We start from the raw sequence: 21,232 nt of genomic DNA, 5'->3' as shown, positions 1-21,232 counted from the left end.
GAGCCTCGGTTTAAAAGGTGACTCGGATATCCTAGAAAAAGTTCAGAGAGCAGCCATACAAAGAGCAGCTTGAAAAGCTGGACCATTTAACTCTGTCCTATCTCAGATTAAGGGGAGACCTAATTTTGACGTACAGAATGCTGAGAAATGATCTTAGACCTAACTTATTCTCTCTTTTTCTTCCCACCAGATCGAGACATATCAGAGGACATAGCAGGCGAGTAGAAAAGCCAAGAACGAACAGAATACCCGCGGCATACAGGTTTTCACACCGAGTCATTAATACTTGGAACCTGCGCCCTCAGTTGACTATTTCAAGAGAAGACTGGAAACTCACAGAAGCATACTAGAAAAAGAATAACATAGGCCGTAGGCCTTCTGTACTTACTACACAAATCTAAATCTCAAGTTCATAAGCATATAATCAATTACTTGTTATCTGGCTACCGACCTTTCCAATAAATCCTAAAGGTTATAAATAAATATCTCATCATGTTTCGGTAGCTCCGTTCGTCGACCCGTTCAAAAGAATGTCATATAAGTTTAGCGATCTGATACTGACAAAAACGAGGATTGAGAAGCGCACTATTTGACAGCTGTGTTACTTTGGTATGGTAAACACATTTATGGTTGTCTCGATTTAATTTGTCCACCTTTCGGTGCACTCCATCATAATACTGGTTTTATTGACATATTTTTTCTTGTAATGTTTCGGCCTTATGGCTGAAAAATCTCTGATCTCGATTGGGAAAAGTCGCGTATTAATTTATTCACTTTGTTTTTAAACTTACTGATGTTTCTCCTTGATATGTACATTTATTTAGCACGGTTTGGTAATTGATATTCTTTTCTATTTCAAGCTTGTCTCACTTCCCAAATTTTGCACCTCTGAAACCACACCTAGAGCTTTCCGTCACTATGAAACTTTAAAGTTTCGTAGTAGCTAAGATCGTAGTTATTCTAAAACTAAGTACGTCAATAAAGTTTAAAATTCCTTAAACTTTCATTATAAAGAAGACCACACCAAAGGTCGTTTGGTAGTGTTATCACTAAGATTTTCATAGGCGCCTTGAATTTCTAAAAAACACCCACCATTGCATTACTGGTATGATCAAGGAAGCAGGTATTCAATTTCAGTGTTTAAAACTTTACGTTCAACTAGGTTTCAAATGAAAGCATCATGGTGTCTCTAAGGGAAGTTTCCGACTCTGAATCGTGTCATCGTTTAATGTTAGTCACAGTTGACAAGTAGAATCAGTTCTCTTTAATCTTGCAACATCTGTTCATCTCGTAAGCTATGCTCTCTAACCTGATATCCTTCGGTTAATTCTTGTGCTGTTGTATTTATTTTATCCATTTAAAGTGATGATTCACTATCGTTTAACTTCAGATTTGGGATATGAAAACAGAAGACCTTAAGTATATTTTAGTTTATAGCACCTCTCCTACAATTAAGTTTATTTGCAGTTAGTTTTGTCAAGACCCTGGGAATGAGTTCATATCTCTCCTATTGATGCATCTAAGTTAATTTTCCACTTTTCAGCCGAAGTCGCAGAGTTGATCACCTTCATATCTGCATTCTACATTTCGGTAAGGGCCTGCACATCTGTTTGATAGGCTCTATCAGCCACGGACTTAAATAGGAAGAACACATTGTCAACTCTATCTATAAGAAGGAGGAATATTATTTTATAGCACCTCCCCTACAATTGAGTTTATTTGAGGTTAATTATGTCAAGCCCTTCAATTGACTTGTTTAACATACAGTGTTATTCGAACAGTAACAATTTGTGTATCTTTGTATAGTTATTGTTGTTATCACGTCTGTATGAACATGTATGCTTGATCACATATGACAACCTGCACACAAATCCGTCTTTTTTGCTTAGTTACTTAAATGGTTTTACGATATATATATATATATATATATATATATATATATATATATATATATCCTTGGGTCTTATTAATTGACTTGACTTTTAATTCGCCTCTGTATTCGCTAGCTCGCTCACAGTAGCAGTTCTGCTCGAATTCGCTTGGTGTGCTTGTGTCTTATTGACCTGTGCTGTTCAGTAATGATGATAATATTAATAATAAACCTACTTCGATTTGGGCACGCGGGTAGTATCCCAGCCCTCACATAAATCGAATGAATTATGTGGCGCATATCTATTTGGTGCCTCTTTGTACCAATGTTTATGTGTTTAAATAGAAAAATAGTTCGATAATAAACTGTAGTCGGTGCTTCACGTTGCCTTCTGAAATTTATAAACCGTTGGGATTTATATAATAGTGGTTATCAGGGCGATCAATATGCGAAGTTTAAGAAATTGTCTCGAAGATAATCCACTACAAGTTCTTCTGTATTTTGCCGCCCTATTTTCCTAGTTTTTTTCTTTAATAAGCTACGTAGAATTGAAGGAACTAGGTCTTTTGGCAACAAGTTATGAAAGTTTATTGTTCAATGCGGAAAATGTATATACCTCATGGATCGTGTGTTCTTGACTCCTGTACTAAACTGATGTATACTCTGATTTACTGTGACTTAGTTGAAAGAAAGAGACAAGATGTGGCGAATCCAAAGTCGTTTACTGTCTTTCAAGTCATACTCAGTTCACAGCACGATGATGTAGAACGATCTAACTTCCAAAGCCGCTTATCGTAAGACAGACTGGTCATCTCCCAGATTTCTCAGATAGCAATCTTCCGTACTTCTCCCGTAAGATCCAATCCACCTGTTTAGCTAGGAAGTAGGAGCTGTAAACGTTTAAGTTGTTTGGATCTGACTAAGGGTGTTTAGACAGTTGTTACTGTCCTTTTAACCAATTTTCAGAAAGCCTGTTAACCTTTAGTTGCTACCAAACGGGAATGAGCATTTACCTCGAAGTTATAATTTGCCATGACTTTCAGTTATTATTAGTTGAGACTAATGGAGACGTTCAGGCAATTTGGCATCAGAATGGGTTTTGTGGAGATTTATTAGAAATTTCACAGGTTGAAATCATGAGTCAATTGAAGCTAGACCACCATGAAAAACCTGGAAGCACTGGATGGCCGTTTCGTCCTAGTATGGGACTCTCAGCAGTGCGCATCCACGATCCCGCAGCTCGCGATATTCGAACCCAGGACCTACTGGTTTCGCGCGCGAGCACTTAACCACTAGACCACTGAGCCGGCATCCAACGGTGTTAATGTCTAACTTCAACCAATCCACGAAGTTGCGCCACCGTACACCATTGTCTTCAGTGAGCTGATATCTCAAAACAGACCTGGTTGAACTCTACTGATAACGGTTTCTCACTAGAACTCCAGGAGTATCTCCTGAAGTCAGTCACAAAAGTCCTCTTGTGACAACCACAGAGGAATCAGATTGACAAATATAGTATCTAAAATATTAGCTTCAATAATTCTTCGACGCCTAACCAAAGTTCGTGAAGAACAGACTAGAGAAAGTCAGGCTAGTTTTCGACCTGGACGTGGTTGTATAGACCAGATATTCACACTACGTCAGGTCCTAGAACACAGACACACATTCAGACGCCCCACAATCGTAGTATTTCTCGACCTTAAGGCAGCATTCGACTCTGTTGATCGTGAGGTTGTATGACAGTGTTTGTCACTGAAACGAGTACCAAAGAAGTACATTAACATTATAAAAGGCTCTCTACTCGAACACAACTGGTCGAGTGAGAGCTTATGGCGAACTGTCATCAGAATTGATTACCTCAAGTGGTGTTCGTCAGGGTTGTCCACTTTCTCCATTCTTGTTCAACTTTGTCGTCGACGTACGTTTAGAGATAACACTTCCCTCGTCTAGATTTCCAGGAGTTGAGTCAGTCAGTCAGCTACAACGTAGGACCAGGCACATATGTGCATCGGTCCAGGTTGCCATACCGCATCACCACAACAAGATGAACACCGGATTCATAGGAGTGGTTAGGTCAAAGGTGGTAATATATAAGAGAAAGATTGCATATAGAGATATAGTACAAGGAGAAAAAATTGGTTCGTAGAAAGAAAGGTATGAAGCGATTTTAATGTCTTAGTTTAAGGGAAGACAGGGAGTGTATACACCGGCGCCATTGTGATCGATTCTGAGCCATGTCACCAAGAGTCTCCAACCATTGGTTACGAAAGTCACGCGGACCCCAACCAAGTAGTCTGTATCTACCAACATGGCTCAGACTAGAAGTTAGTGTCTTCAAGCACTGATGCCACGTTTTGGTTTGGCCGGCCCTAACTTTCTTCCAACCATCTCTAACACCCGTTAGCATTGCAAGACTTGGTAATCGGTATTCAGACATACGTAACACGTGGCCCAACCATCTCAGTCGATGAAGATTCATAACCTCATCAACTGATTTACCATCATTTCCTAATACCCTGCGTCTAACCTCACTATTACTTACCCGGTGATCCCAGCAGATGCCAGCAATATTTCTAGGGCATCTGTGGTTAAATACTAGTAGCTTACGAGTGTCTCCTACTCTTAATTGCCATGTTTCGCTGCCGTAAATTAAAACAGAACGGACTGCCGCCCAGTATACTCGTCCTTTTATTGATAGACCGATATCTCGCCTTCGCCAAAGGTGACGTAAGTTGGCAAAAGCCAAGCGAGCTTTTCGAATCCGTGCTGAGATTTCGTCAGACACCAACCCATTAGGGCTGGCCAGACTTCCAAGATAAGTGAAGTTGCCAACGCGTTCGACTACTTCACTCCCTATCCTTAGTTCAGGTGTTGACGCAGACCAGTCCTGAAGCAATAACTTGCATTTAGAGGGAGAGAAGCGCATTCCAAACATTCTGGCATTGATGCTCAGTGCTACCAGAAGACTCTTCATTTTATCAGCGTCTTCACCAAACAGGACTATGTCATCTGCGTATTCTAAGTCGATAAGTGGACCTCCTGGAAGGAGATCAATACCCGAGAATTCAGTCGACGAGAATGTTAGTTCCATCAATAGGTCTATGATGAAGTTAAACAGAAATGGGGAAAGTGGACAGCCTTGACGGACACCACTTGAGGTTGCAAAAGTAGATGACAGTTCGCCATAAGCTCTGACTCGACTAGTAGTGTTCGAGTAAAGAGCCTTCATAAGGTTTATGTACTTCTGAGGTACGCCTTTCACTGACAGACATCGCCACAGAACCTCTCGGTCAACAGAGTTAAGTGCTGCTTTTAAGTCAAGAAAGACCACCATTGTCGGACGCCGATAAGTATGCCTGTGTTCTAGAATCTGACGAATGGTGAATATGTGGTCGATGCAGCTACGACCAGGTCTGAAGCCAGCTTGTTTCTCTCGTGTTTGCAGTTCACGAGTCTTAGTTAGGCGTCTGATAATTATCGAGGCTATATTAGTTAAACTAATCTCTCTATGGTTGTCACAGGATGATTTTGACCCTTTCTTGTATATTGGGACGATAAGTGATTGCGACCAGTCAGATGGAATAACGTCTAACTCCCAGATCTTAGCTAAAATATTAGTCAACCTAATCGCTAAAATTGGAACACCATCCATCTGGTCGAGGATGTGTTGATTATATCTTCACCCTCCACCAAATGTCGGCCTATGCTCCATTGGGAGTAACAGGCGCAAGTAAGTAAGTAAGTAGGCTCCACCAAATGTGAGAACGCCGTCATAATTATTACTTGTCAACAATCGTAATGTTTCTTGAAATTAGGGCCGTCTTGGATTTGTTGGACAGGACAGTTCTCTGGGATTATCTATTGAAAAAGAGTGTGCCCGAAAAGTTTATTAACATCTTGAAAGCCCTATATACAAACACTTCAGGTAGAATGAAGCCATACAATCACCTCTCTATTGTTCCATTCGAACAGTGGGGTTAGGCAGGGTTGCCCAATCTCACCATTCCTCTTCAACTTTGCCATCGATGACATTCTGGAAACAGCTCTGATGAATGTAAGTAATGGTGGTGTGGATCTGTTGCCTGGAGAAAGACTTTTCGACCTTGAGTATGCGGATGATATTGTCTTACTGTGCAACAATACTCAAGCCATGTAGTCTTCACTTAATCAGTTGGGAATCAACTTCCGTTGGTGTGATATATTCTTTGAAACTTCGAAATGCAAAGTACATTGGCAAGACCGAGAGGACACTGTCCGCATTCACTTTTGGCAGTGAAGAGATAGAAGTAGTCAAGATGTTCGTGAATCTGAGTATCTGTATAAGCGCAAATGATGGTGTAAGTGATGAGGTCAGTTTACGTATAATGAAATCCAGAGAGGCTTATGTTGATCTGAACCATGTTTGTTGATTTCGTGATATAATTTTGGCTCTAAAAGTTCGAATATACAGTGTGTTAGTGAGAACAGTTTCTCTCAATTTTTGTGAAACCAAGCCCCTCCAAGTTGAGTATGTTAAGTGATTCTCTGTGTTTGATCACCGTTGTCACCGAAGGATTGCTGACATCCAGTGGTAACACTGTCTTGGTAATGTAGAGGCTGGACAACGTGTGTTCGGACACAGTGATGATAGTTCAATTATTTCACCCTCTTGAAACACTGATTTTGGTGACTTAGATATGCATTTTGAATGTTGTACCAGCGAATTTCACGTTGTGCATTATTTACTGACGCTGGGACTAGTTGGAAAATGGGTAAAAATGGTCAGTGAATGATATAGGGTCGTGGTATGAAAGAAAAGTATTTAGGACTGGATTCTGTTCGTCCCTCACAATTCCATGTTTTGGGTCCTAGAGATGGTGCTCTTCAATGGCTTGGAACGTTCTCAGACATGGCTCAGGATACAAGCCAATGGCGATCATGCTGTAACTTTCTTTTACTTCATAAAAGCTAGAATAACTTACAGAATCCTATCTGGTTGTCTTTTTCCTAACTGAACTGCTCCATCCATTATTGTTATTATTATTTCACTCTCATACCATAATTTATATTCATTATTGATTCGTTTTCTCGTTATGCTCACTTTCTTTTCTCTATCTCTTCACAATCTCGTTTTTGCTGTGTGGCGCTTATATATTTTGATGGACCCCTGTGCCAATGGTTATGTGTTTTAAACGATAATAATTAATGGAATAAGTAACAGATAGTTCGTAATTATATTGACTACCAACAATAAACCCGCTAAACCACTCAAGTAATTGTTCTTCCGTTATTAAGATTTCGAGCTTTAATTATAGCCGTTATACCGCTCTTTACGGGAACAATAAAATATGTCTTTGCTCGCAGTAACAAAGTAACTTGGGAATTCTGTGTACATTTTCTTATCAGTGGTTTCATGTGTGTTAACCAGCTATAGTTAACGATATTTTATCATTTAGTGGCTTTGGTAACATATCCATTTTTATGCTTATTTTCTGCTTCTGTTTTTAAACACAAATCATGTGTTTGATTTGGGATTTCTGACTTTATCTAACATTATTTTCACTCATAAAATTGAAAAGAATTACAACTTGAAGCATTGAAAAATCTCATAGGTTCAACAACTGTTCAACAAATCTCAGAGGGGTTACTATTGAGTTAGTACCTGAGTTTGTTTATTAAGGCGTATTGACTAACTTGTATAGCTCAAAACCTAGTGCACAAATCTGTGTTTGGTTACTGAGCTGCGTTATTGTCCTTTCAATAATTTTTCCGTGGTTTTTATGTACAGCCAATGTCAGTGACCTTGTCATTCCTTGCTTGCTGTGCATTTCCAAAAGAGTCAATTGACGACCGTGAAATCATTAAGTGGCAGCAAAAACGCAACAGGGAAATAGAAAAAGAACTGAAAAAGGAGAAAAGTCGTCTTCGTCAAAGGCAAATGATCTTATTATTGGGTACTGGTGAAAGTGGAAAAAGTACTTTTCTCAAGCAAATGAAAATCATTAATGGAAAGCACTTTACAAACCAAGAAATCGAACAGCTAAAAGATATTATCTATGATAACATATACAAAGGTGTTTTATTCCTACTGCAGGTTAGCAAACTTGTTTTCCGTCTTTGGTTTCTTATATCTGTCGTTCTAAACTGCTAAAATGACTAACTAAAGTTTAAGCATAAACGTAACGTAATAACGTTTTATATATCTATGCTAAACTAAATCTGTGGTGTTAGAGTTGATTATGCTCTCTTGCTTGTCGGTGTGGAATTTGAATATCTGACTATACAACTAAAACGGGAGTGTGTATGCTACTGAATCACGAATCCAACAGAAAAAATACATTCTCAAGTCCCGAATTCCTCCGTCGATTTAATAAGAATCTGTCGGATAAATAATGATAAATACGTCTGTCGTCTGATTTGTAATTTGTGTAGTATTCTTTGTCGCAGAAAGACTCACCAAATTAACACATCACTACTCAATTGTGGGCGAGTCAGAACTATGATTTGAGTCGGGTATACTAAGTAGTGTTTATCAAAACTATCCACTCCCTTCATATTCAGATTTTATTGATATGCATTTAAAAATAGCCAATTTTTCGTCTGACTTCCCAGAAGTTGGTTATTTATTAGGAAACTTTTCAAAAAATAATCATGTAAGGCGAAAACTATCAAATATTACGTTAGCTTAGTGGCCAAGTAATGTCTTTACGAGTGGTCAACCCATACTGACTGAAACTTTTGTCATTTGAGATCTCAACTTGTTTGAAAGCTAACCAGAGAGTTGCATAACTAAAGTCAGTGACCTTCATATTTCAAATATTTTTCACTCGAGTTGAGGAAGGGATTTAATCTTGAATCGAAATGGTGAATTATGTAGGTCATGTTAGAATGGGTAAGAAAGAGGAATGATTCTTTGTAGTCAAACGTCAGTGGTTCTCCATAGCATTATTCAGACTAGTTGATGTGCGGAAAGTCTTACTGACTGATCCTAATGAGTTTACATATCTATTGATTCATGGCGAGCAATGATGATTGCCGTAAACAAGGTGTAAAAGCCTCAAAGTTAAATGACAGTTGAAATTTATCTATACTATTATAGTTAGCTCACTCATAAATGATCATTAATACTCACCAAAAGGGGTCGATACACTTACGGAGTAATATTGGATGAAACAACAGGAACTCCTCAGCTACGCACCATTTGCGTATTATAAAGCCATAATATAGATATTGATATTTAATAAGTGGAATATGTCTGTCAGTCGAATCCAGGACGCTATTTCCTTCATATTTGGAACTCGTTAGCTGGAGGTACCTGTGTTGACCAGCTATTTCTTCTGGGTTAAACACAGTCAGCTACATCGTAGGACCAGGCACATATATACATCGGTTCAAGTTGCCACATCTCACACCAAACACATTGGTACTTAATAATTCTACTAGGCATTCGCTTACTTGAAATATGACGTAAGAAATTACTATTTTGGTGTCCAAGTGAACAGAAAACAAAATTTTCTCACGAAGTTTACCGGACTAAGGTGTATCTGTTCACACTTAATTTAAGTGGATATTCTTCTGTTTATTTAACAACTTGGTTCATCCAATTCAAATGAAATCCGCAGTCAACCTTCGGGTCTCAAACTTCAGTCAACAAAGTATCCAATCGGAAGTCTAGAAAACTTATTCAAATCCTGCGATGAAATATATATATATATATATATATATATATATATATATATATAATGATTCTTTGGCCATTGGAGGCCTCTATCATTTTCGCATAAAGTTAGCAGTATGCATATTTAATTAAATAAGAGAACATGACCATAAAAATCGATACATTTGGCATCTTTTCTAATGGAATCAAACTTTAATAAAATGTGGAATGAGATTAAAAGCTGTTATTTTTTAAATTGTGGTTTACTTTAAAAAACCACATATTTACATACATTAAAAATTCAATGATATACATTTTATTACATCGACTGATAAGCTTTTTTTAATGGTAAATGGTGATGTGATCAACTTCGAAGTAGACTATTTGTGCAAGAGCTAGTGGTACTATCCTGCTGCACAAGCTACAGTGGCTGTAAGTGGGCTTGGGACTTGATACTTGTTGGCAGTTAATTATTCTAATCGTCAAGCTTACAGTCATACTAACTAGTGTATGTATGAACACGTAACTGGGGCCATTTTTTTCGAAGCAGTGACTTTTGCAATCTTAAGCGATATTTAGTTTCTCTGTCAGTTCTAAGGATATAAATTTTCCTCAACAAGCATATTTGAAACAATCTTAATAAACTTAGTGTTATTTGACGTCAGAAGTAAATGGTTAAATAATTGGATTGTCTAATAAGTTTTGACTCATTTATGTTTATAATTTGTACAATTATCGTCCAGAAAGATGTTTCTTTCGTTTCTCAGCACAAATTGCTTTTGTTAACATTTTATTTGGTCAATTTTTGTGATGAACTCTGGTTCATTGCACAGCTAAGAAACCTTGAATGGAAGGATACTAAAGTCAATTTACTATTAATATTTTTGAATCATTCGTTACGTGTTTTGATTTTGCTGTGCAAGGATTTTAGTGTTTACATTTGATTTTCCAGATAATCTAAATAAATCTCGTGCTAAAGTTTTTGATATGTATCAACATACATTGTTTAGGTATAACTTCATCATGATCACTTACTGATAATTGTCATATACTTCGTTGGTCGAAGCATAACCAAGCTATGAGTAGTCTCATGGTAGCGCAATCAAACATAGCACAAATGTGCTACGTTATTAGTCGTTGATGTTAGTCCTTGAAGTCACATAACTTTTTCGTTTATGATCAGTGAGGTATTTGAAATCAGCTGTTAAAATGCTTGAGTTATTCGGTTTGAAATCAGTTTCTACCAGGAGCCTCATCTAATTTTTATCGAGATGTACATTCTGAACTATTATATTTAAAGAAATCTATTATGACCTGTACGCATAATTTTCTTTACATGTTTGAGATCCAGGTCGTCCATCTGCATTCATTGAGTAACTCGATAGCAGCTGCTTCTGACTTCTGTTTTTTACGCCACACAAAGCGTTGAAATCGTGACAGAATCAACCAGTCTGATCTCTAATAAGATTTTCTTATATGTGCCTCTGAATTCTATCAATTCATCCCACTTGTAGTGCTCACAAAATGCCCAACAATAGCCATTTTATGTGCTTAATGTTTTATTTTGTATTCTTTTATCGTTACGAAATAAATCTTGTCATGAAGGGAAACGAAATAATTAGATTTATGATGTTTGATTATATATGTTATGACCTTGTGATGTCTGGTTTTTCTATCGCACGATTTATCTACCAATCCGAATACGACTTATACGAATCTTCACACTAGGCCAACCAATGACGTTCAACCGGTGTGGGCAGTTTAGCGTCCTTATTGGTCCTATGTCTTACGAGCCCTTCCACTTGAGTACAGAACACAATACCAGCTTCCGAATCAGAGCAGATCATTTATTTCAGACATACTTGGTTTATATATCAATCAGACAAATCTCAACGTACCATAAAATAGGAAATAATACTTGTACACAAATAAGCCCAAAAAGTGGCTGTGAATGTGGGAGGCAGTAGTTAATAAACTGAACATAACTTAAGAACCGTAAATCGTACAATAATAAATTATAGATCAAAATAAAGCTTATCATAAAAGGAATATAAATATCCATAGTGTAATTGTTGAGTAGTTATACAATAAGAATATTTATAGAATATTAGTCCATGAATAGTCCTTGGAATTTACCTGTAGTTTAATCGTCACCGGATATAACAATATATGCTTTCAAAGAATTGACCACATATAGCGGGAATAACTAGTAAGTAATGCTGAGGTTTGTCCTCGTTTAATCGATAGAAATGGTTAATTGATTCACTCGGTTGTAAAATTCATTGATTGAGACAGTTAAGACATTGAAAACACAACGTTTGGTTGTTCTGCAGTAGATTGAAAAGAACTGTACAGCAACATCAAGACTTGACATTAGCCCATGAAGTCAGTGGACTTGGGACTAAGAAGGCTTTTCGGTTTAGGTCCTCAAAATAATCACAATCCTTTGTTATATGCATTTGATGACAAGACGCAGAGTCTATTATTGTGACATAGGTGTACTCATTCTTTATTTTCTTCTAAATCTTGGGTTTGAGTTAGATCTCGTACTCTCCATCATCCGATTTCATCCCTTTCCAACTATATTCTTAATGTTTAATTCCCAATGTCACCAATTTTATTGTTTCGATTCCGTTTCTTCCACACTTCTATGCTCCGCTAGCAGTTTTCTTATGGTTACTGCCAGTCCAAAGCCCGGGCAAAGGAGTAGAGTTGAGCGTGGGGTCATCAGCCACATCACGTAGAAAATAGCCTTGCTAAAAAACCGCTGACTTGAAAAAAACACATTTAAAACCACTTAAATTCTGCCCCCCGAGTTAAAGAAACAATAAGGCCCCCCCCGGTTGAAAGCCCGAATTCTTCGTAAGTCATAAGACCGATGTCCCTTCTAAAAACCAGAGCAACAATCAATATAGACACGTCAGATTTTCGGACAATGTGGGAAACTGGATGGATCAACCAAATAGCTACGGAGATGAGGAGATACAGCTTGTCGGTTCCCGGAATCAGCAAAACCCATTGAACCGTAGCTCGAAGGGAAAGGTTAGATTCAGGATAGATACTATTGTACTTGGGTCACGAAGAAGGAAATACTCTACGCACTCAGAGAGTTGCTCTGATGCTGTCCACGGAAGCATATAAACCACTTAGAGGACGGGAATTCCATGGATCCAGAATCATCAAAGCATCCTTGAAAACAAAGTAGGAGGGGATCACAATGAATGTTATCCAGTGTTATGCACCTACCAATGATAGCAACGAAGACGATAAAGACCAGTTGTATGAGAGGCCGCAATCAATCACAGCTAAGTGATCAGGAAAGTACCTGACCATTCTGATGGGAGACCTGAACACCAAAGTCGGAATGAACAGCACTGGGTATGAAGATACAGTGGAACGACATAGACTAACTGGGAGAAAAAAACGAGAGTGGTGAGAGATTTGCAAATTTATGTGCATTCAACAACATGGTTATAGGCGGCACAATATTCTCCCCTAAATGCATACACAAAGTTATATGGGTCTGACCGGATCACAGTACAGAGAACCGGATCAATCATATCAACTTCCTTGACTATGAGAAAGTAATTGTCAATGCGGATAGGAGAACTTTACGGGAACTTCTTCGACACTATGTTTTGCTTTAGATCGTCAGCATCATCTGGAATTCATACAACGGACTACACTGCAAAGTGGTGCACGAGGGACAGCTGATATGTGCATTCCAATTGACAACCGGAATCAGGCAAGACTGCTTACTCTCCCCCTTCCTCTTTCTTCTGGTGGTTGACTGGATTATGTAGACCTCGACATCTAAGGGAAAGCATGGAGTACAATGGACAGCTTGGATGCAGCTAGACGATTTGCACTTCGTAGATATGACTTGGCTCTTCTATCCATCATATCATACAGATTATAGTTTCTCACTATACTCACTAATCAGAAACGGATTCGCGCTTCGATACCATAATAGATAAACATTTCGTGTTATAATTCATTGCTTTTTTCTTAGAAAAATTTAATTCGCTTTATCTGATCAAGCATGTTGAGATATATTGGAAAGTTGTCATACTTATTTGATGATGTATAGCATTCTAACTTTTACTACTAGTAGACTTTTGTTGTTCTTGAATACATTACAGTTCATTATGGTATATATGTGATGTACATATCGTTTTGTATTGGTAATTAAGACAAGTGGTTTTATGAAAGTATTATTGTAGGCTGATCGATCCACTTTTCTATTATGTATATAATTGTTTGTTTATGAATGGCTCCTCAAATGACATAGTTACAACTACATTCATATAAAATTCAACAACAGTCTTATTGTTTCCTAATATGGTTAAAAACTATAGATTGTGAAGTAATACTAAAAGGAAGATAAAAGTAATTTAGCGTAAATATATCTAGGGAGGTATTTGGTAAACCTTATTGACAATCATTGTTCCTATCGAATTGGCATTAAAATTCCTAATATTTAATAAATTCTTTTCTGCTGTCTTTTATTTCACCTTCGTAAGGCACGGGAAAGTCTCAATATTCCATGGGCTGGTGGACTTGGTTCCGCTGCTGCTCAGGCTAGTAGAGAAATTGAGGCACATTTTAAAGAAACTCGAATGATGCGTCGCGAGCGCTCTCGACTTGGTCAACCACTTTGGTTGGAAGAAGAATTTCTGGAAATCGTGCCTTCACTGAATGCGATTTGGGGAGATGAAGGTGTTCGATTAGCATTCGACCAACGTTCAAAAATTATTACAGAGAATTTCGTGAGTTGAATTACTTTTACAAAGCATACTTTTGATTGAAAAATTTGTTTCTCATACATTTCTTGATAATTTCTTGTTTTGGAGTTTTATTGTTTTTGCCCACTCTATTAAGTTAGTGAACTTAAATAAAATCGATATTTAAAATTTAGGAAAGGCTAAAATACCTCTTCCTATAAGTTTGGGTCTCTTAAAGGTGTTCTTTCTTAGTAGAGGGGATAAGCACTGTTTGTCCCGGCGAATATATAATTTTTGATAGAGTAAGAACAGAAAACGTACCAGAACAATCTGAATTCATTTTATTTCGTGGTTTCTCATCATCTGCATGCAACCTAAACATAGTAGTATTAATCATTAAAAATCAGTGTACACACTTTAAGTCATAATATCAGAATTGTTCTCATCGATAAGAATAAATAAAACTAGTAAATATGAGAGAATTATAGAGAGCGTTCAAATGGTAGAATATTTATATAATAAATAATGTGAAAGTTATGAGAGAAAAGATTGGTTCTCAAAGTTACTTAATAACAACGAGAAATGGACTGATAAAAATAAGCGTAGCTCAGGTAAAACTCAAAAAGGTATGAAAAGAAAAAACTTTAAATTGTAAACAAGAATTGCCACAAACGAAAGCCACTAGTGCAATGCAAGAGTGTCCTTTCGAACACATAAGTATGGTTTACGTCTTTTGATAGCAATTGGTTAGGTAAGACGTTATAAGTTCGAATCTGTTTGTCTGTTAATAATTTTGAACTGTTTTGAAATCTCGACCTCGTGTCCACTATCAAGTAGATGACAACTAATCGAACTTTTGGAGGCGTGTTTATCTGTCAGTCTCAGCTTTTTAAGGAATATGCTCATTGATACGAACATTGACTCTCCTTTCTGTTCTTCTAATCTATGTGCTTCGATACGTAACATATAAACTGGTATATACAATTGAAAGTAATGTAATGTGAGTACTTGTCCACTTTCGAATATCTAAGCGAGCACTCTATTTCATATATGGAGACTAGTTTTGCTGTTGTATAAGTCCTTTTCAATGAAGCTGTTAGTTCAGAATCAATATTACAACATACTTCGTCACTTTTAGATACAAATCGTATGAAGACAGGTTTTTTTCCACTGTGGCACTCTTTGTTACTTTCGTTCTTATTTTCCAATATTTCATCGAAATCACGAACCGATCAATATAAAACCTTCATTAAAACTATGGAAGCACTGGATGGCCGTTTTATTCTAGCATGTGACTCAGTAGTGCGCCTCCATGATCCGCACACGGTACTTAAACCTATTACCCTTTGTTTTGCGTGAACATCTAGCCTCTAGTTCACTGAGCCGGCGTCCAACGGCGTTAGTATCTAACTTCAATCAATCCACGATATTGCGCAACCATTTTCCATTGTCTTTGGCGAGCAAGCCGCTTCACATCCGACACGTACTCCACTCCAATATTTATTAATAAACTGTCCTTGATCATCATTACACCTTAACCATGATTAATTACTCTTCAATTTCGTCCTCTGAACATAATTTTTGTACTCGATAGAATAGAGTTCTTACTAAAGCTAGTTTATAGCGTATCAAACAGCAGCTATTAAAATTCAAATAAAGTCCATTCCATGTATCCTTTTGATGAATAAATCTTTGAATTCGACCTATTCCATTACGTTGGATACCAAGGTTTGAAGAATAAAACATATTGTCCTGCTCATGCTGCATTCTAAATCATATATTCAGATATGCATGATTGAGAAGATTCAGTATATTAGTAGCATGTTTGACTGTTGCAAGCAATACACTTGCCTACCTCCTTTAGCAAAGAATGACTTCAAACAGCTTTTAATAATGTGTACAAAAGATGTATACTCCCAAATTAACAATACCTTATATCGCTAAGTTGGTGGAGGCTCTATGAGGAGTCTGTTAGGCCTGATCTTGGCAGATATATTCATGACCATCTTTAAACAGACAAAGATGAAGACGATAATTAACGAGGCAATCCTGTATGCCAGGTATATTAGTAACAAATCTGTTGCTTGAAACAGTCACAAACATACTTTTAATACGACATCCTTCATACACATAAGCAAGAGCTGTTTAAAGTCATTCTTTGGTAAAGACAGGATATTCGTAGGTCACTATTATTGATCATAGATATTTCCAAAGCATCGCTCGTGTATTTTGAGACCACTGAGTGAGCAACGACGAGGTTGTGAGTAGGGTACTTGGTGAAGGTGGCAAATCGATTGATAATGTAGTAGATCTTCAACTGAGGTGGTCGGAACACGTGTTACGTATACCCAACCACCGTCTACGTGAACGGGAGATGTTTTCTGGTGTGGGAGTTAGGGGCAGTCAAACGAATACATAGTATCAGTCCATGAAGACCCTGAGAACTGGGATGAGGCATGGTAATAGGTGGAGACTTACTGTTTGGGGTCTGTCTGATTGTCGTAACCAATGGTTAGAGTCTTTGGGTGACATCGATCAGAATGGTTCGGAGTGGTGTAGGTGGATTTCTCCTTCCTCTAAATCCTCAATCCTGATATCTACCTATACCTTGTTTATTTTTCCTTAACTCATCTTGTTTCTTGCTACTAATGATACTGATACCACTACTTTGGGATTCGCCTCAAAATAATTTTATCTTACTGTGTAATGTGGTATGAGAAATTGAATTAGTTTACATGCGTTAGGTTATGCACATGGTATTGATAATAATGTGCCCTGAATGTTATGACTTTAGTTTTCGTATTTATTGAATGTAGTATTATGAAAATATCTAGCCCAAAACAGCATAATCTTGTATGAGAAACGATAACTTGTATGTACTTGTATTCAAACATAAAAATCCTTTACAAATGAGTACGAATGGGCATGTATCGGTTTTGATGGAGAGGTACAACCTGCAAATCATTCTATTTCCTTGTTTCTATTTTCTTCATAGTTACATATTTTTGTTAACATCCCTTATTTCAACAGTTATTTAGTTACGTTTGAGTGATAGTTTTAACAGTGATTTGTGGTTGTGTTTATTTTATGAACGAGAAGTTTATTTTACCTACATGTTCGTATTTGACTTCTGCTAGGTAAATTGTTTAAAATAAAATAAATTCCATCTTCACATATACTAAGAATTATTTTCGGTTGTAAATTTACTGTGTAAAACAATTTCTTGGTTGGTTACATTTCATTTGTGTCTAATTTTCCGTGTTAAATGCAAAATCAAACTTGATATCACCGATGGTTAAGTCAGTCTGCTATATACTATACATAATAACATAAGTATAGATTTTCATTAAAAAGAATGGAATGTTAAAATGGACTGAAACGAAGACATGTAAAGAGATCCCCGAAATAATGAAATACTTATGGTTCAGAAAGATTGATGCCATCTTCTTGATTAAATCTCATGTCTGCAATGTAGGTGAAGAAAATGGTGACATTGAGGTACTGATCAGCTTTCTTCTTCTTTAAGAATAAATAAATCTTCACACAACTTTGATTCTCATACGAAACCCTGCAGTAGTATGTTTCCTGAAATGAATTTAGTCAACTACTTTCGTCATATGGGAGGATATAGTTTGTGTAAAATATTTGTAATTTCATCTTCATCCTAGAACCTGCCGGTTGTCGGAAGTATCGATAACACATTCTTTAAACGACCTGGAACTGTCTTGGATTTGCTGTTCCTACTGTAAATTTAGGAGTCAGTGATATAGTGAGAACAAGTCCGTTGTAAAACTGTCTAAGTACTAATGATTAAGACCATGTTGATGTTATCAAATCATCCTCTTTTGTAACCTCCCAGTCAAAACACTTATAATTCATCATCCTTTTAATGTAAACATAATTACACCAAGTGTAGATTCAGAAAAATGGCTAAATTTAACTTCTTACTTTCGTGAGTATAATTAATTGATGTGTTGGCAAAATAATATCTTTCTTGTGTGTTATTTTCGGGGCCCATGTGATAGGACCATAATACAGAAGAGCAAGTGTACTGATCTGGTCCGAGTATTGATTAACTCGCCTAGACTGTCTATCCAGTATTGATGATCTTCAGCTAGCCAGTGATACGAGAGTGGTGAAATAACAGCTGAGAACAAAACAGGACGCAGCTCCCCACACTTGTCCGCCCATAGCCCGAGTAGAATACAACAGCAAGTGGACAGCTTCTAGTTTAAGTATCTAATAATGATACAACAGAAATATAAATAGTAATTCCTGGTACGATAGTTCGAGAGTTCAACTTTGCCTATTATTTAACCCGTTATAGTATGAACCTTCTCAGAATAGCACACAATGTCAGTTACATTGAATTAGTTTAATCAGGTGACCTTATTTTGATTTAATATAATTAACTTTAAGCAAAAAACATTCTGTTCGTGGGTTGCTATGTCATACATTCTAAGTTTGGTCTTTTATCTAGTTTATCATGTTATGTAAACATTAAAAACTCCAACTTACTGTTGGGCATACTTTTTTCAAGTAGATAATGGTCGTATTAGGTTGATTCTAATATTCATCTATGATCACACAGATGAAAAATATTCAGATACTAGCATAGAGCTGTAGTATAATACTTCGGTGAGTCACACGAAATATATTTGTCAGGCTTGCTCATATAACTGTCATATAAATGTAGGCTTTTGTTAGCGGCCTGAATTTTTTGTAACCACCTCAAACTAACAAGTATATAACTTTTCATTTTTCTAGTTCTATCGAACTTACTTTCCTTCTGTAAATAATTAAATAATGTAATAGTGGACGGTGGCGCAATTTCGTGGATTGGTTGAAGTTAGACATTAGCACCGTTGTATGCCGGCTTAGTGGTCTAGAGGTTAAGCGTCCGCTCGCGAGACTGATAAGTCCTGTGTTCGAATCTCACGAGGTGGGATCGTGGATCCGTACTGTTGAGGAGTCCCATACTAGGATGAAACGGCCGTCCAGTGCTTCCAGGTTTTCAGTGGTGGTTTGACTTCGATCGAGTGGTGAATTCAACTGTAATTTCGATTAGTTTTAAAATTCATACGATTACTATTATAAAATTATTTATCCCAACGTATATATAAATACGCTAGTTGATTAATTTCCAAGATAAAACCTAATCATAACTACTATGTTAATGTATCCAACCTGATATCTAGGGTTGACTAAGTATTTCCTCATATTTCGTACATATACACGTAATTCAGACGACTACATTCCAGGTGTACATATTGTGTTAGTTACTATGTATCCATCTTTGTCCTTACAATTCGACTATTATTTCAGTAATGTTTTTTATTATATTTAATACTATATCAAATACATTTCCACCTATTTGTTCTAGCATCTATTTTATATTTAGTTCTATTTTTTATCTTACAGAGTGAGAATACACGCTATTACCTCAATCGTCTAAATCATATTGGTGTAGAAGTAAGTACATTTGTAATATGAAATTATTTGTCTTATTTCTTCTCTCTATCATGTCCTGTATCAGATCTTTACTGCTAAAAGTTAAGTTGAAGCATGATAGAACAGGGGATCTTTATAGTTATGGTATCTATACGTTATCTATTTTCTTAGTTGTCGTAAAGTAATTATTCATCATTTGCTTTCTAATTGGATTAAAAACTAATCCTAATAAAATTGCAGTAATGCCTATTGTTTACATCACGTGGCATTAATATTCTATTGATGAAGTATCATTATCATAGGTTCCTTTTAAAATGGTTTTATGTGTTCTAGTTACTTCCTAAAACTTTTAAATCACTTGAAGTTTTGTTATAGAGTATTTACTTATTAGTTCAGATTTTAAGAATTATATATCTGTTTCCGAACCCGTTTCATCTACCTCAGTTTGTGTGGTTGCTTTGTATCATTTACTTTTAAGAAAACTTGCTTAAAACTAATTTCATTGACCTTTCCTCGGTAAATGAGTTGTACTATTATCTTTGTTCACGCTTAAACATTTAAGAACATGATAAGCTGTTAATCAGTGCTGAGATGAATGGTATTTATTTTTACGGAAATTCTGTAAACATTGATTCATTAAATAGTTATTGCTTAAGTATTGCTCCTTAATAATCTCAATACAATACATAATAGTTATAGATTATAGTTTGATATACTTCATTATTTCAAACAATATCTATGTTTCAATGGTTAAGATCATGAGTCAGTTGAAGCTAGACCACCATGAAAAACCTGAAAGCACTGGACGGCCGTTTCGTCCTATTGTGGGACTCCTCAGCAGTGCGCATCCACGACCTCGCCCCCTGCGAGATTCGAACCCAGGACCTACTGGTTCCGCGCCCGAGCACTTAACCACTAGACCACTGAGCCCGGCATCCAACGGTGTTAATGTCTAACTTCAACTAATCCACGAAATTGAGCGACACATTCACCATTGTCTTCAGTGAGTTACTACCTCACAACAGACCTGGTTGAACTCCACTGGTCACTACTTCTCACTAGAACTCCAGGATATACCTCGTGAAGCCAGTCACTAGTGAGCATATTTTTGATTAATATCAGATGGGTTTTTGTGGAGATTGTAGTAATTACTACAATCTCCACAAAAACCCATCTGATATTAATATCTATGTTTAACAGGAAGCATCTTGAGGCTTGACATACTTTTTCTTGTATTGTTTATTAGCGATAAACACGTGTGAATAACACCAACTAGACAAAGTCATGTTGATGAGTGTCAGTTATACGATATAATCCAATTGTATGCTGATCATATGAAATCGTTTCTATAACCATATAATATAACTAAATATTTTCCACAAAACATATTATTTACCTAATCTTGTCCATTAACTGGTTATGCCATGAACAGAATTTTCAAATTTAAGCTATTTACAATTAGCGGTAATCTGGTTATTTGATTTTCTATCTCTTTTATGGACGATTAAAGTGTAGTCTATATAATTTTCTGTCTATTTTACTAGTAAATAA

General features: G+C 36.7%; 1 protein-coding gene across 1 annotated transcript in view; it reads left to right on the top strand.

Annotated features, from left to right (window-relative positions):
* The first annotated feature begins 561 nt into the window (after positions 1-561).
* The window catches only part of GNA12 (Guanine nucleotide-binding protein subunit alpha-12), a 36,144-nt gene continuing 15,473 nt past the window's right edge, over positions 562-21,232 (top strand). Inside the window, exons 1-4 of the mRNA XM_051212086.1 lie at positions 562-609; positions 2,007-7,943; positions 14,030-14,275; positions 19,652-19,702. Of these exons, the coding sequence (XP_051072223.1) occupies positions 7,641-7,943; positions 14,030-14,275; positions 19,652-19,702 (600 nt within the window). The 5' untranslated portion in view covers positions 562-609; positions 2,007-7,640. The remainder of the gene's footprint in view (positions 610-2,006; positions 7,944-14,029; positions 14,276-19,651; positions 19,703-21,232) is intronic.

The sequence above is a fragment of the Schistosoma haematobium genome, chromosome ZW (genome assembly GCF_000699445.3).
Source record: "Schistosoma haematobium chromosome ZW, whole genome shotgun sequence".
Lineage (NCBI taxonomy): Eukaryota > Metazoa > Platyhelminthes > Trematoda > Strigeidida > Schistosomatidae > Schistosoma > Schistosoma haematobium.
Note: the sequence above shows the minus strand (reverse complement) of the source record. Positions and strands in the feature narration are given on the sequence as shown.